The 15,595-nt window shown below is 36.1% G+C and overlaps 1 protein-coding gene across 1 annotated transcript in view; it reads right to left on the bottom strand.

Moving 5' to 3' along the window:
• Positions 1 to 15,595, bottom strand: part of LOC105239758 (phospholipid-transporting ATPase IB-like) — a 195,528-nt gene that overhangs the window by 142,766 nt on the left and 37,167 nt on the right. Inside the window, 1 exon segment of the mRNA XM_034663776.1 lies at positions 7,327 to 7,396. Coding sequence (XP_034519667.1) covers positions 7,327 to 7,396 — 70 coding nt within the window.

The raw sequence follows: 15,595 nt of genomic DNA on the forward strand, positions 1-15,595 counted from the left end.
GCTGTACCATTTTATATTCCCATCCATTGTGTTTGAATGATCCAGTTCTCCACATCCTTACCTACATTTGGTGTTGGAACTATTTTTAATTTTGGCCATTCTGATAGGTATGTAGTAACACTTCATTTTGATTTTAATTTGCATTTCCCTAATGGCTAATGGTGTAGAAAATGTCTTCATGTGCTTATTTGCCATTTATATATTCTGTTCTATGAAATGTCTCTTTTTTGCCCATGTTCTAATTGAACTGTTTGGTTCGGCCTTTTTTTTTTTCTTTCCATAGAGTTTTGCGAGTTCTTTATATATTCTACCTTTGTCAGATATGTGGTTTGCAAGTATTTTCTCCCAGTTTTCAGCTTGTCTTTTCATCGCCTTCAAAAGCAAAAGCTTTTCATTTTGATGAGGTCCAATTTATCAATTTTTCCTTTTCTGGATCACGTTTTTAGTATTGATTCCAAAAAATCTTGGCCTACTCTAAATTCTGAAGATTTTTCCCCAATTTTTTTCCTGAAAGTTTTATAGTTTTACATTTAAATTGTGATAAATTGGGGCGCCTGGATGGCACAGCGGTTAAGCATCTGCCTTCGGCTCAGGGCGTGATCCCAGCATTCTGGGATCGAGCCCCACATCAGGCTCCTCTGCTGGGAGACTGCTTCTTCCTCTCCCACTCCCCCTGCTTGTGTTTCCTCTCTCGCTGGCTGTCTCTATCTCTGTCGAATAAATAAATTAAAAAATCTTTTTAAAAAATTGTGATAAATTATTAGTTAACTTTTATATAAAGTATGAGACTTAGGTCAAGGGTTTTTTCATTTGTTTTTTTGCCTGTGAACATACAATTGCTCCAGCACCGTCTGTTGAAAAGGTTATCTTTCTTCCAATGAATTGCTTTTGTTCCTTTGACAAAACCATTTGGGCATATTTGTGTAGTTCTATTCCTGGGTTGTCTTTTCTGTGTGTCTATCCCTTTACCAAAACTACACAGTCTTGATTATTGTAGTCATAGAATGACTTGAATCAGGTGGATTTATTCCTTCCATCTTATGCTGCTTTTCAAAATTGTTTTCGCTATTATAGTTTCTTGGCCTTTCTGTGCATATTTCAGGATAAGCTCATCTATCTCTACAAATATCTCACTAGTATTGTCATAGGAGTCATGTTAAACCTGTATGTTAATTTGGGGAGAATTAACATCCTTACTGCATTGAGTCTTCCAATCTGTGAACACTGTTTATCTCTCCATTTATCTAGCTCTTTAACTTCTTTCATCAGCATTGTAATGAAATTTTCAGCATACAGATCCTGTCTATATTGTTAGATTTACACCTAATTCATATTTTTTATTAGAAAGAGAGAGAGAAAGTGCAGGAGCAGAAGGAGAGGGAGAGAGAGAGTCTCAAGCAGACTCTGCACCAAGTGCAGAGCCCGATGATGGGCTCAATCTCACAACCCCGAGATCATGACCTGAGCCAAAACCAAGAGTCAGACACCTACCCGACTGTGCCACGCAGGTGCCCCCGAATTCATATTTTGAGCACTTACAAATGATACTGTATTTTTAAAAAGATTTTATGCACATGAGCAGGAGTGGGTGGAGGAGCAGAGGGAGAGGGAGAAGCAGACTCCCTGCTGAGCAGGGAGTCAGGCGAGGGGCTCAATCCCAGGATCCTGGGATCAGCACCTGAGCTGAAAGCAGATGCTTGACCAACCGAGCCAACCAGGTGCCCCATACTGTGTTGTTAATTTCAGGGTCCACATATTTATTGCTACTACACAGAAATAAAAGTGGTTTTGTATGTTTATCTGGTATCCTATATCCTTGCCAAAAACACATTATTTCATTTTATTTTAGATTCCTTGGGAATCTAGGTAGACAACTTTTCTATGTAGACAACTATGTCAAAATCAAATAGAGACAGTCTTATTACTTCCCTTCCAATCTATATGCCTTGTTTTCTTCTTAATGTACTTTCTATCTCTTCCAGTGCTATGTGAACAAGAGTAGTGAGAGCAGATATCCTCGCCTGTTTCCCATCTCAGGGGGAATGCATTTAATCTTTACCACTTATATTTTATTTTATTATTTTTTAATAGTATTTTTTATTATGTTAATCACCATACAGTACATCCCTAGTTTTTGATGTAAAGCTCCACGATTCATTAGTTGCGTGTAACACCCAGTGCACCATGCAATATGTGCCCACCTTAATACCCATCACCAGCCTATCCCATTCCCCCACCCCCTTATATTTTAATATTAGCTCTAAGCTTTTTTGTAGATATTCTTTACCAAATTGAGAATATTCCCCTCTATTTCTAAATTTTCTAAGTTTTTGTCATGAATCGACACTGATTTTGTCAGATGCTTTTCCTGCATTTATTGATATTATCAAGTGATTTTTCTTCTTTAGCCTAAAATGGCAGATTACATGGATTTTCAATTATTAAACAAGCCTTGAATACATGGAATAAACCTTTATAATTCTTTTCATATATTGCTGAATTCTACTTACTAATACTTTTAAAGAATTTGGGTGTCTATACCCATGAGGGATATTGGACTGGTTTTCTTGTTTGTTTGTTTGTTTTTCACTGTCTCTGTCTGGTTTCAGTATCGGGGTAATAAAAACAACTTCATAAAATGAGTTGGGAAGTGTTCTCTCCTCTTCTGTTTTCCAGAGGAGACTGTCTGTTAATTTTTCTTCGTATGTTTGTTAGAAATCCCCAGTGAAACCACCTGGGTCTTGAGATTTCTTTTGGGGGAGTTTTTAAATTATAAATTCAATTTCCTTAGTAGTTATTGGGATATTCAATTTGCCTTGATCAAGCATTTGTAGGTTTTCCTGTTATCTTTGTCACTGATTTCCAGCTTTATTCCACCATGGTTGGAGAACACATTCTCCATGGCTTCAATTCTTTTAATTTTATGAGGCTTGTTTTATGACATGGGTATTGTCTATCTTGATGTATATTCCTTGTGCATTGAAAAGAACGTGTGTCTTTCTTTTGTTCGGTATTGTTAAATGCTGTATAAATATCAAATAGATCCTGTTGATTAATGGCATATAGTTCTGTATCTTTGAGAATTTTCTATCTAGTTGTTCTGTCTATTAATGAGAGAGGGTTGCTGAAGTCCCCAATTATAAATGTGAATTTGTTTATTTATCTTTTAAGTTCCATCACTTTAGGTTTCACATATTTGCAGTTCTGTTTTTTGATGTATACACACATTAGCATTGTTATGTCTTATTGGTGGGTTGACTCTCTTATCATCGTATAATGATTAAAAAAATGTTCCTTTCTATCTCCAGCAATTTCATTTGCTCTAATGTCTACTTGATCTGTTATTAATATAGCCATTCCTGATTTCTTTTAATTAATCTTTACATGATCTATTTTTACTTTTTAAAAAAGATGTTATCTATTTAAAAGAGAGAGAGGGAGCACAAGCAGGGGGAAGAGGCAGAGGGAGAGGGAGAAGTAGGCTCCCAGGTGAGCAGGGAGCCCCACATGGGACTGGATCCTAGATCCTGGGATCAGACTTGAGCCGAAGGCAGATGCTTAATGGACTGAGCCACTGAAGCACCCCCATCTTTTTACTTTTAACCTGCCTATACCATTGTAATTAAAATGTGTTTTGAATAGATAGCATATAGTTGGATCATGTTTTTAATCCACTAGTTATTACTTTAATCCAAAACTTAATGGCATATTAATAGCATTTACACTTGATAGAACTATTGATTTTTGTTTGTTTGTTTGTCCTCTCTGGTTTTGCTTTTTGCCTTTCCCTGCTTTCCTTTGGGTTACTTGAACATTTTTTAGGATTCTATTTTGATTTACTGATAGTGTTTTTCAGTATCTTCCTTTGTATAACTATTGTAGTGGCTCCCCCAGGTTTACATTATTTATAAGCAACTTCTTTTTTTTTTAAAAGATTTTATTTATTTATTTGACAGAGAGAGAAACAGCCAGCGAGAGAGGGAACACAAGCAGGGGGAACAGGAGAGGAAGAAGCAGGCTCATAGCGGAGGAACCTGATGTGGGGCTCGATCCCCGAACGCCAGGATCACGCCCTGAGCAGAAGGCAGATGCTTAACCGCTGTGCCACCCAGGCACCCGAGATTATTNAAAAGATTTTATTTATTTATTTGACAGAGAGAGAAACAGCCAGCGAGAGAGGGAACACAAGCAGGGGGAACAGGAGAGGAAGAAGCAGGCTCATAGCGGAGGAACCTGATGTGGGGCTCGATCCCGGAACGCCAGGATCACGCCCTGAGCAGAAGGCAGATGCTTAACCGCTGTGCCACCCAGGCACCCGAGATTATTTATAAGCAACTTCTCACAGTTTATTTGTATCATCATTTTACAAATTTAAATACAGAAGCCTTGCTTCGTTTTGTCTCTTTACCCTCCCCTGTTATATAGCTTAAATATTTTCTCTCACACATTCATAACCATATTAGATAATTTTATGATTTTTTTTAAAGATTTTATTTATTTATTCGACAGAGATAGAGACAGCCAGCGAGAGAGGGAACACAAGCAGGGGGAGTGGGAGAGGAAGAAGCAGGCTCATAGCAGAGGAGCCTGATGTGGGGCTCGATCCTGTAACGCCGGGATCACGCCCTGAGCCGAAGGCAGACGCTTAACCACTGTCACCCAGGCGCCCCAGATAATTTTATGATTTTTGCTTCAACCATCAAACATAATTTAGGAAACTCAAGAAGAAACAAAAAAAGCTTACTGTATTTAGCCTTATTTTTGCTTATCATGTTCTTTCTTCCTTCTTTGTTATTTTCCTTTTTTATGGTTTCCTTTCTGTTTCAAGACCTTCCTTTAGCTATTCTTTTACAGTGGGCCTTATGGTAACAAATTCTGTTCTTTTTCCTTCAATTGAGAATGTTTTGATTCTCTCTTCATTTTTGAAAAATATTTTTGCTGGATACATGATTCTGAGCTGATAGTTCTTCTCTATCAGCATTTTAAACATGTTATGCCATTTCTTTCTGACCTCCATGGGTTTTAATGACAGATCTGATGTTATACAAAGGGTCTTTCCCCTATAAGTAGGGTCCTTTTTCTCTCACTGCTTTAAAATATTTTTTTGTTTGTTTGTTTTCAGAAGATTTACTATGATGTGTCTTGGTATGGATTCTTTGGGTCTATCCCTTTTGGCTTGCTCGGCTTCTTAAATTTCTAGTTTATGTCTTTTTGCAAATTCATGAAGTTATAGCCACTGTTTCTTCTAGTAGTTTTTCAGTTCCACCCTTTCTTTTCCGTCAGCATCTCATGTCATGAACGGTAGCTCTTTGGTTATATGCCCACAGGTCTCTGAAGTTCTGTTTATTTCTTTTTCAGCCTATTATCTCTGTTGTTCAAATTGGAAAATTTCTGTTGTTTCATCTTTCAATTCATGGATTCTTTCCTCTGTCCCTTCTATTCTGCTGTTAAGCTCATTCCTTGAGAGTTTTTGATGCCTTAAGTACTTACTGTACTTTTAAGTTCAAAAGTTTCCATTTGGGTCATCTTTAAGTCTGCTATTGCTTTCTGAGATTCTGTTTCTTTGTTGAGACTTTTTTACACTTTCACTTGTTTCAAGCAAGTTCGTAGTTGCTATTGAAGCTTTTGTCCTGATGGATCCTTTCAAATCTCTGTCAGATAATTCTAACTTCTCATTATCTTCATGTTAGCATTAGTCGATTTTTTTTTTTTCATTGAGTTTGAGGTCCTCCTGGTTTTTGGCATGATGAGTGGCTCTTTATTGGAATCTGGATATTTGGGGTATTATAAGATCTGGACATGACTTCAACTTTCTGTGTTAGGTGGCTTCCTCTGATAGTACTCTGACGGCGGGGGGATGTTGCCTCATTATGGCAAGATGGGGGACAGAAAGGCAGGTTGCACACTTGGCCTCTGTTGACAACCAAATGGAGGGGCTCCTTGTTACAACTGGGCAGAAGTCAGAAGTGGGCGTTCTGGCTCTCCTAGAGGCCTCCATCATTACCTCCCTGGACTGAAGGGGTTGGAGTGCCTTATTACTGCTATCCACGTAGTCTTCCCTGACACAGTGAAAATAGAGGAAGGCCTTATTACCATCCTTATTACAAAATGAAAGTCTTGGCCTCCTACTTGGTTTCTCTGACACCATCCTTATTGGGGAGTTGGGTACCTCATTACAGCTGGGGAAGGGTGAAATACTAGGCTCTGCACTCAACCTTTGCTGGCATAGGTGGGAGTGGGGCCAAATTTTTACTCTGGTGTTTGGCTGGGGTAGAGTGAACATTGTCTCAAACTTTCTGTCTTGGTGGCTGCCCCTTTCCTGATCATTTGACTAGAGAAAGGAGGCTTTTGTTGGGGCATTTTTTGGTCTGTGTCCATTGGTTTTTCTGGGTTTTTGGTTTCTTCAATTCCAAGCCTGGTATAGATGACAAAAGGAAAACCCCAGGGAACTCAACACCATGTTGTTCCCTGGGTTCCAAGGTCCCACAATCTACCTTCTTTTATCACTCTTTCAGTGTCTTCTCATATTTGTTTTCTGTATGATGTCCAAAGTTTTTAGTTGTATTTAGCAGGAAAAATAGAAGAAAGTATCCAGAAAGTACCACCAAACTATTACAACAATTAGTACTGGGAATAAAGGTGGGATTTGGAAGGTGGAGATAAGGTTTAATAGACTAAGTTTCTGTATTATTTGTATTATTTTTACAAAGTTGATATATTACTTTAATAAATTCTAAATATGTTTTTCTCATTTTCAATCAAATTAAAGTTTGTGAAAAGGATTAGCAGACATGTAAATAGTCAAATGTAAATGCAGGGACTTCCTTACCGAAGCAAAGTGATAAAGCAAAGACTTAATTATCTTAAACATTGTCTTTTTTCCATTAATAGGAAGTTAATTGGAAAACTATCTCCTTCCATTTGTTATCACAACTTACTCTGAAATTCAAATGATAGTTTAAAAAGCAGTGGTATATACACTCAGAGCTCATTTATATCCCTTTAATCTAGTTATGATATTTATCATGACAGTAGTTTTATCACCAAAGCACTAACAAAAATATTCTCAAAATAATATGCACAAAGGCATGTTATCCTCTATATGACCTGAATTTTATAGGACATTTTTTTTCTTGCACTAGTACCATACCACCTAGTTCCTACTTATTTTTTTAAAGCACCCTCTAAATAACTGGTGAGGATGAATTATATCTATCCAACAGTAGTGACATACTGTTCTTCATGAAAAATAAAATAACTGGTACCTGACAAAACTTGACATTGCGAGCCTGGGCACAAAATTAAGATTTAAAAACGTGTCTTTACCTGCCGTATTTTTAGATTTGTCTCCCCATCCAGATTAGATGTTGCAACATAACAGGTTACTTGAGGTTCACTAAGGAAAATAAAGCAAATAACATTGAATTAACATCTCTCCAAAAATTAATTTCCCAATAATGTCAACAATGAAATGGGACCTACTTCAACAGCTGAAAGCACTGTTCAAAAGTGAAAGAACTACAATTACTTTTTGAGGAGAAATTAGCAGTCTGATACTACCAGTCTGAAATTCATCTTGTAGTAGAAAACTTTCTACCCTTACAAAGCCTGTGATTACTCTTTATTCCCAGAAAGAGAAATGGCTGAGGGTGAACAGGAGATGTTATATAGCTCAGAACAGACCAGTGTCACAACTAAGGTCAAACCTAAAATTCTGTTATTTTCTAAAATGGGTCCACTGTAGTTCCCAATGCCTCAGGCTCTATGGCTTTTATATTTTCTTAAAAAGATTTCATTTATTTATTTGAGAGAGTGAGGAGAGCGAAAGTTTGAGCTGGGGGTGGGGGGCAGCAGGAGAGAGAGAAGCAGACTTCCCACTGAGCAGGGAGCCCAATGTGGCACTCAATCCCAGGACCCTGAGATCATGACCTGAGCCAAAGACAGACACTTAGCAGACTGAGCCACCCAGGTGCCCCTTTATGGCCTTTACAATGAGGGTAAAATCTTTAGGATAACTCTGGACAGAGCAGAGGCTCTCAGACAAACACTACACTTGGCCTTCTCTATTTCTATCTAACCTTACCAGTCAAGAACTCAAGACACTGAATTAATGAAGATTTGCCTTGCCAGATTTTACTCCATGCCAAATCTAATTTACTCATGAAAATTAATTGTTTGGGGAGATATGCTACAATGAATAACAAAAATTGTCATTAAAGTTTACTTAGTCTTGATTTCAGTCTTACTCTTTTGACTGTATCTCATTTACTGAATATCAAGTTTAAAGTAAAACAATCTGTATCAGTTTTGCCAGCCAAGATTATATACCCCCAAAATAAAAACATATCTTCATTAAAAATGCCAGTGATATAACAAAGTAAGAACTTCCAAAAACTTTCTCTTCCATAAAACAATGAGATAAATGGCAAAAATTAGGAGAATCAACTTTTTCAGAACTCTGAAAATAAAGTAATACTTAAATCAACCCCAGGAGACTTTATTCAAGAAAAAAAAAAGCTGAACATTGGTTTTTAAAAAGTGAGCTTTGTAATATTTTAACTTGCCCTAATACCACCGATTGGTTTTGGCTCAGTGACAGCTTTAAAAAAAAAAAAATAGTCCACATTCCCAGTACTAAGAAAGCACGAAAGAGCAAGACGTCTTTCAAAGCGTTTTTCCCAGGAAGTCATTATTTCACCTATCTGATGGTTCTCTGGAAGGTCCCACTTGAAGAACTTGTTTTTATTTGACCTGACCCAGAGCTTATCCAGTGCTAAAATCCTGAGTAAACAGTGGCAGGGATGGGGGAAACATTTATTGAGAACATTTACAGGAAAATGTTTTAATGTTGCAGCTGTCTGAGGTGATGTATACTAGTTAGGGGAAACAATAGACTAACCAAAAGACCTAAAAGAAAAACTTGTAATGAAAAGCAACAAAAATAAATCCTGGATGGGGTGCCTGGGTGGCTCAGTTGGTTAAGCATCCAAATCTTGATCTCAGCTCAGGTCTTCATCTCAGGATCATGAGTTTGAGCCCTGCATTTGGCTCAATGCTGGGCAGGTAGCCTACTTAAAAAAATTTTTTTTAATAAATCCTGGAGAGAGAGATAATCTGATTTCCAGAGATGCTACATTATATTATTTAAGATGTTTAATTTTCAACAAAAAAACATGAGACATGAAAACCATGAGAAGCAAGTAAATATGACCCATACACAGATTAAAGAGCAATCAAAGAAAGTATCCCTGAGCAAATCCAGACACGACCTTACTAGAAAAAGATGTAAATCAGGCATGCTAAATATGTTCAGATAGCTAAAGGAAACTATGTTGAAATAAATAACATATTAGAACGTGTCCCATCAAATAGAAAATATCAAGAAAGAAATAGAAATGATAAAAAAGAAACCAAATAGAAATTTGGGGTTGAAAAGTACAATAACTGAAATGAAAAATCCTCAGATTTGAGCAGGCAGAAGAAAGACTCAAACTTGAAGATAGGTGCATTGAGATAACTCAGTCTAAGAAACAAAAATTCAAAAGAATACAGGAAAATAAACAGAGCCTCAGAGACCTGTGGGACACAAAAAATGTACCAACATACAATATAATATATAATGGAAGTCCCAAAAGGAGAATTGAGAAAGGGGCAGAAAAAATATTTAAAGAAATGATTCCCCAAAACTTGCCAAATTTGATGAAGAGCATTAATCTACACAACCAAGAAGCTCAACAGAATAAGCTTTCACATAAAATATTCTCAAAGAAACCACACCTAGACAAATAATCAAACTGTGTAAAGTTAAAGACAAAGAGAAAATCTGGAAAGCAACAGGGAAAAGCTACACACCACTTTCAACAGATGGTACAAATCATTTCTCAGCAGAAACCTTGGAGGATCAGGGAGCCTGGGTGCACAGTCAGTTAAGCATCGACTCTTGGTTTTGGCTCAGATCACGATCTCAGACTCATGAGATAGAGCTCCACATTGGGTTTTGCACTCAGTGCAGGGTCCGCTTGAGATTTTCTCTGCCTCTCCCTGCCCCTCCACCTGCTCTCTCTTTCTCTCCCTCAAATAAATAAATCTTGAAAAAAAAAAGAAAGAAAAAGGAAAGAAAAGAGACCTTGTAGGATAGAAGGCACAAGGATGATATGGAAAGCACTGGAAAAATACACGCTCTTTTCAAGTGCCTATTAAACATTCACCAGGATCTATCATATGTTGAACCATACAACAAGCCTCAATAAATATAAAGGATTGAAATCATACAAAGTACATTTTTTGATCACAATAGGATGAAATTGGAAATTAACAGGGAAATAAATTTGGGGAATTCCCAAATAAGTGGAATTTAAAGAACACAATACTAAATAACCAATGGGTCAAAAAGAAGTAAAAAGGGAAGTTAAAAAAATGGTGGATGAGAGTTAGGATACCACATACCAAGACCTATGGGATACAACTGAAACAGTGCTTAGAGTTCAATTTATAGCTGTAAATGCCTATATTCTAAAAAAAACTAAAAAGAAAAATCTCAAATTAATAACCTTAACTTTACACCTTAAAAAGACTAGAAAAAGAAGACATTCTAGACAAATTTATAAATGAAAACTTAAAGTTTGAAGAATACAAGGGGGGAACATAGGTAGAGTATTTGTCTATAAACATAAAAGATCCCTGGAAGTAGACACGGGAACATAGTAGCACTGAGTGTCTGATGGCAGGGAAACAGGAGGGAGGGAGAGGTCACTGGATGTCTTTTCCTGCCTTTTAAAACTTGAAACACATGTGTGAATTATCTATTCTAAAAAATTAAAACTTTTAGAAAGCCTGTGAAACTCTTCCAAATTTGAAATACTCTAATGTACTCAGTCTAGCACTCATACTACCCTGATTTTGTTCAAGCCCTGATTGGCTTAGAACTTTGTACAGCTGTTTCTACTTTCAAAGCAAATTTTCACTTTTTTTTTAATTAATCACCATACAGTACATCATTAGTTTTTGATGTAGTGTTCCATGATTCATTATTTGCATATAACACCCAGTGCTCATTACAACACGTGCCCTCCTTAATACCCACCACCAGGCTAACCCATCAATTTTCACTCTTCTTATCTTTCTATTTTTACAACCACCATGTAGGAAACATAAGTTTTTTTTTTCTTTCCTGAGAGAAGTGAGAACCAAGAACACAAATAGAAAAGATCTGTTCCAAATGATAAAGCTTTTCCATTAGATCAATAGCCCCTATTTAAAAAAATTTTGTCTCTAAATTTGATCATGAGATATGCATACCTAGGGCCAATAAAGGCGATACATACTTTTAAAATATTTTTAATATAGAAGACTAATTTATCAAAGAAAGTAAATTTTAGTAAATTTTTATATATCTCTTACAAATTTAAAAATAACAATATTATTTTTTATATGAAATAGATCACAGATCCAAAAGGATTTATAGAATGAATGTTTATATTTTGAGAAAATACTGTTTTATTGCTATATATATTACAAGATAAAAAATTCACAATTTCTAGTACCTGAAAAGCCCCCCAACTGCATTTTCCTCTCTTCCTCCCAGAGGTAACTATTATATTAATATTTGTGATAATCATTTCCTTTTCTTTATAATTTCATTACTATGTTTGTGTGTATCACTAAGCAATATATTGATCACTTATAATCTATAAATATTTGGGGGGTTATGTACACATCTACAAAAAATGAGAATTTTTTTATATACTAGTTTTTTCCTTTGATAGGGTTAAGATAGTTTCCTTTTATTGGTAGTTTTCTAGGAGTTTTTATCACAAATGGATGTTGCATATTTTGAAATGCTCCTATTGATATAATCATGCTTTTTTAATCTACTAAGTGAAAATGCACTAAAGTGCATTCTTTCATTTCCTAATTAGGAAACTGTTGTGGTCACCCTTCAGAAGCAGATCAACCCCCACCCCCGCCACAAGATTTGGTTTGAGTGTCAAAAATGATGATGCTACCAACACACCAAAAGGGTGGGAAGGTTTATTATTTACAAGGTGCCAAAGGAGGGAACACGGAGGCTCTCCTATCAATCAGCCCAGAAGTGTGGCAGAAGGGGAAGTAGAAAGGAGGTTTAAAAGTTGTCAGCAAACGGGGCACCTGGGTGGCTCAGATGGTTAAGTGTCGCCTTCGGCTTGGGTCATGATCCTGGGGTCCCAGGTCCCTCAGCAGGGAGCCTGCTTCTCCCTCTCCCCTGCTCATGCTCTCTCTCTCTCTCTTTCTGTATCTCTGTATCTCTGTGTATCAAATGAATAAATAAAATCTTTATAAAAAAAAAGTTGTCAGCAAACATCCAAAAATAGAGTCAGACTCCTTATTAAAAAAACAAATTACATTCCTGTGATGAACCCTATTTGATCATTACATATTACCATCTTTTATATTTTTGGGTTTTAAGGTTTTTATATTAAAATTAGCAACAAAATGGACTTGTAAATTGCCTTTATCATTCTGTCTTTGTTAATTTTTTGTGTCAAAGTTACGCCAGCTTCAGAAATTAAGAGGGTATTCTTTCTTTTTATTTCTTTGAGCAGTTTATTGGAAGATTGCTCTTTTCTCTACATGGAGTGTGTGATAGAATTTGACAGTTACAATGCCTGGTCCTGATACTCTCTTTGTGGGATTTTTTTTTTTTACTACTTACGTAATATCTTTAATGATTATAGAACCATTCAGGTTCTAGATATCTTCTAGAGTAAGTCCTGGTAAGTTATAGTGTTCTATGGATTTATGCACTCCATTGAAATGATAAAACACGATTATAAAATTTTTATAAGACTCTCATTTCTTTAATCTCTGATGCATTTATAATTATATCAACTTTACAATTTTTTAATACTGTGTATTGGTGCCTTTCCTTTTCTTCCCTGGTTAATCTTACCAGAACTTTAATTTGTTAGACTTTTTCTAAGAAGCAAGTTTTGCCCATTTTGATCTTCTTCATTGTTTTCTTTCACTAATATTTACTTCTCTTTATCATTTCCTTATGCCTGCTTTCTTTGAGTTTATTCTCTTTACTGTAGCGAACTTCTTAGACTAGATTTTTAGCTCTTTTTTTGGCATTTCTTCTGTTTTAATGAAAGCATTTTGAGCTAAAAATGTCTATCAACTTAGCTGTATCATAGCAGATTAAAATCTAAGTATTTTCCAATTTCCATTACAATTGCCTCCTTGATCCGTGAAATGTTTAGAGGCATGCTTTATTTCCAATATATAAGGTTCTTGGTTATCTTTTTATTATTGATATCAGACTTAATAGCATTGCGATCAGAGCAAGGGGCCTATGGTTTACCAGTCCCTTAGAATCTTCTCATTCTGTCTTATGTTCTAACAATTTTGACAAATATTCCTAATTGTGTCTGAAAACTATGTATATATCACTTTTTGGTACAATACACCAAAAATTTCTGTACATGCCATTATTCAAGGTTGCCATTGTGCTTTTCAAAGTTCTAGCTCCCTACTGAGTTTTTTCTCCATTTGATCAATTCCTGAAAGCAAATATGGAAACATCCCACTATGATTTTGGGTTTGTACATTTCTTGTAGATGTCTAAGTTTTTTCTTTATGCTTACCTATATTATTTCTCCATGAATTAAAACTGTTATTATAAAAAGGCTTTTTTTTCTTTTTCTTCAATAATACTTTATCTCAAATAATGCTTTTTGCTTCAAAGTCTATTTTATCTAATGGTGATACTATCTCTTCTGGACTTGTTTTCTTTACTATTTTCTGTGTGTATTTTTTCATCCTTTGATTTCAATCTTGAGCACATGTGTTTTGTGAAATTCTTGTAAACATATAACTGGACAATTTTATAATCTTCTCTCTTTAACTTCTGGAATCTATTTGCTTTAATTGTCATTAATGTTGTATTTTTATTTATTCTACTATCTGATTATATGCATTCTATTTCTCCCTCTTTTTGCCTTTTTTCTACTCTTTTACTTTTGAGGGCTTTTCCTTTTTCTCAAATAATTCCCTCCCCCCTTGATATGGCTGGAAGCTATATATACTCCATGTCTAATCTTTTAGATATTAAAGTAGTTAGTAAGGAGGGCACATATTGCATGGTGCACTGGGTGTTATATGCAACTAGTGAATCATGGAACTTTACATCAAAAACCAGGGATGTACTATATGGTGACTAACATAATAAAAAATATTATTATAATAAAAAAATAAAGTAAATTTTTAGACAAATATCCAGAGTTTAAAGTTTCTAGCCAGGCATTTTAACTGTCAAGTTCTTTTTATTTTTTTTTAATATTTTAAACTTTGCAGGACCTACAGTCCCTTTTTTTTTAAATTTTATTTATTTATTTGACAGAGAGAGAGACAGGCAGCGAGGAGGGAACACAGCAGGGGAGTGGCAGAGGGAGAAGCAGGCTTCCCGCCGAGCAGGGAGCCCGAAGCTCTAGAACAAATCTCTCTTCCCAATAAATCTCTCCATGCTCCAAGATGATGTGTGTCTATGAGTCTAGGAACAGTTTTCTTTATCACTTTGAGATGATTATGACTTGATCTAGGTAAATAGTTGACCCAACATGTCAAATGTAGCTGAGTTCGTGACTATAGCTACCTGTACCCACAGACTCCCCAGACTATGTTCTCCCTACAGAGAACATGAAGGAGGGCACAACTGAGTTCCCCAGGGGGCCCAACATAGAAGCATAGAGAGGTGGTCACACATGACCTAATCGAAAGGAAATACCCCTTGTAGGGGAGCTCTGTGTAAGTTTCCTCCAAAACAGCCAATGAATAAAGCCGTATAGTTCTACAAAAAGAACAGGGGCTGAGTTTTTAAATGTGGGTCTCACACGAGTCCACTAAATGGTATTGAAAAAAATCACTTACTCTCTGTGTGAGTCATTTTGTTTAAAGAATGGGAACATCTCAGAATTGCCATGAGATTAAAATACGGTAAGTGTAAATTTAAAAATTTTGCTATCTGTAGAAATTATAGAAGGGATGGAATTAATCTAACAATTTGGATAGAAGAAAATATGTCCAGGGAAATTAAAGATAATGAAAGTATAGAATAGCAGTCAGTAAACTATGGCCCAGAGGCTAAATCCAGGCCCTGCCTCTTTTTATAAATAAAGTTTTATTGGAACACGGCCACATCTATTTGTTTACATATTGCCTATGGCAGCTTCTGATTCTACAACAGATTCTGAGTGGCCCTCAAAGCTAAAAATATTTACTATCAGTCCTTTCACAGTAAAGTGACAGGTTTTGCAACTTTACTTTGCAGTAAAACTTTGTTGATCTGTAATATAGAGAGATGGATGGAGAAAGGGGTGAGAAGGGAAGGCCTTTGGTTTTCTTAAAATTTCTAATTCAGAATAAAAGTTTCTTAAATGGGGGTGCCTGGGTGGCACAGTCTATTAGTTGCCAGACTGGTGGTTTGGGCTCAGCTTGTGATCTCAGGGTCATGAGATCCAGCCCTGAGGGGGGCTCCGTGCTCAGTGCACAGTCTGCTTGAGACTCTTTGTCCAGGTCTGCGACTCTCCCCCACACACTCTAAAATAAATAAATAAATCTT

This window comes from Ailuropoda melanoleuca, chromosome 7 (genome assembly GCF_002007445.2).
Source record: "Ailuropoda melanoleuca isolate Jingjing chromosome 7, ASM200744v2, whole genome shotgun sequence".
NCBI classification, from domain to species: Eukaryota; Metazoa; Chordata; class Mammalia; order Carnivora; family Ursidae; genus Ailuropoda; species Ailuropoda melanoleuca.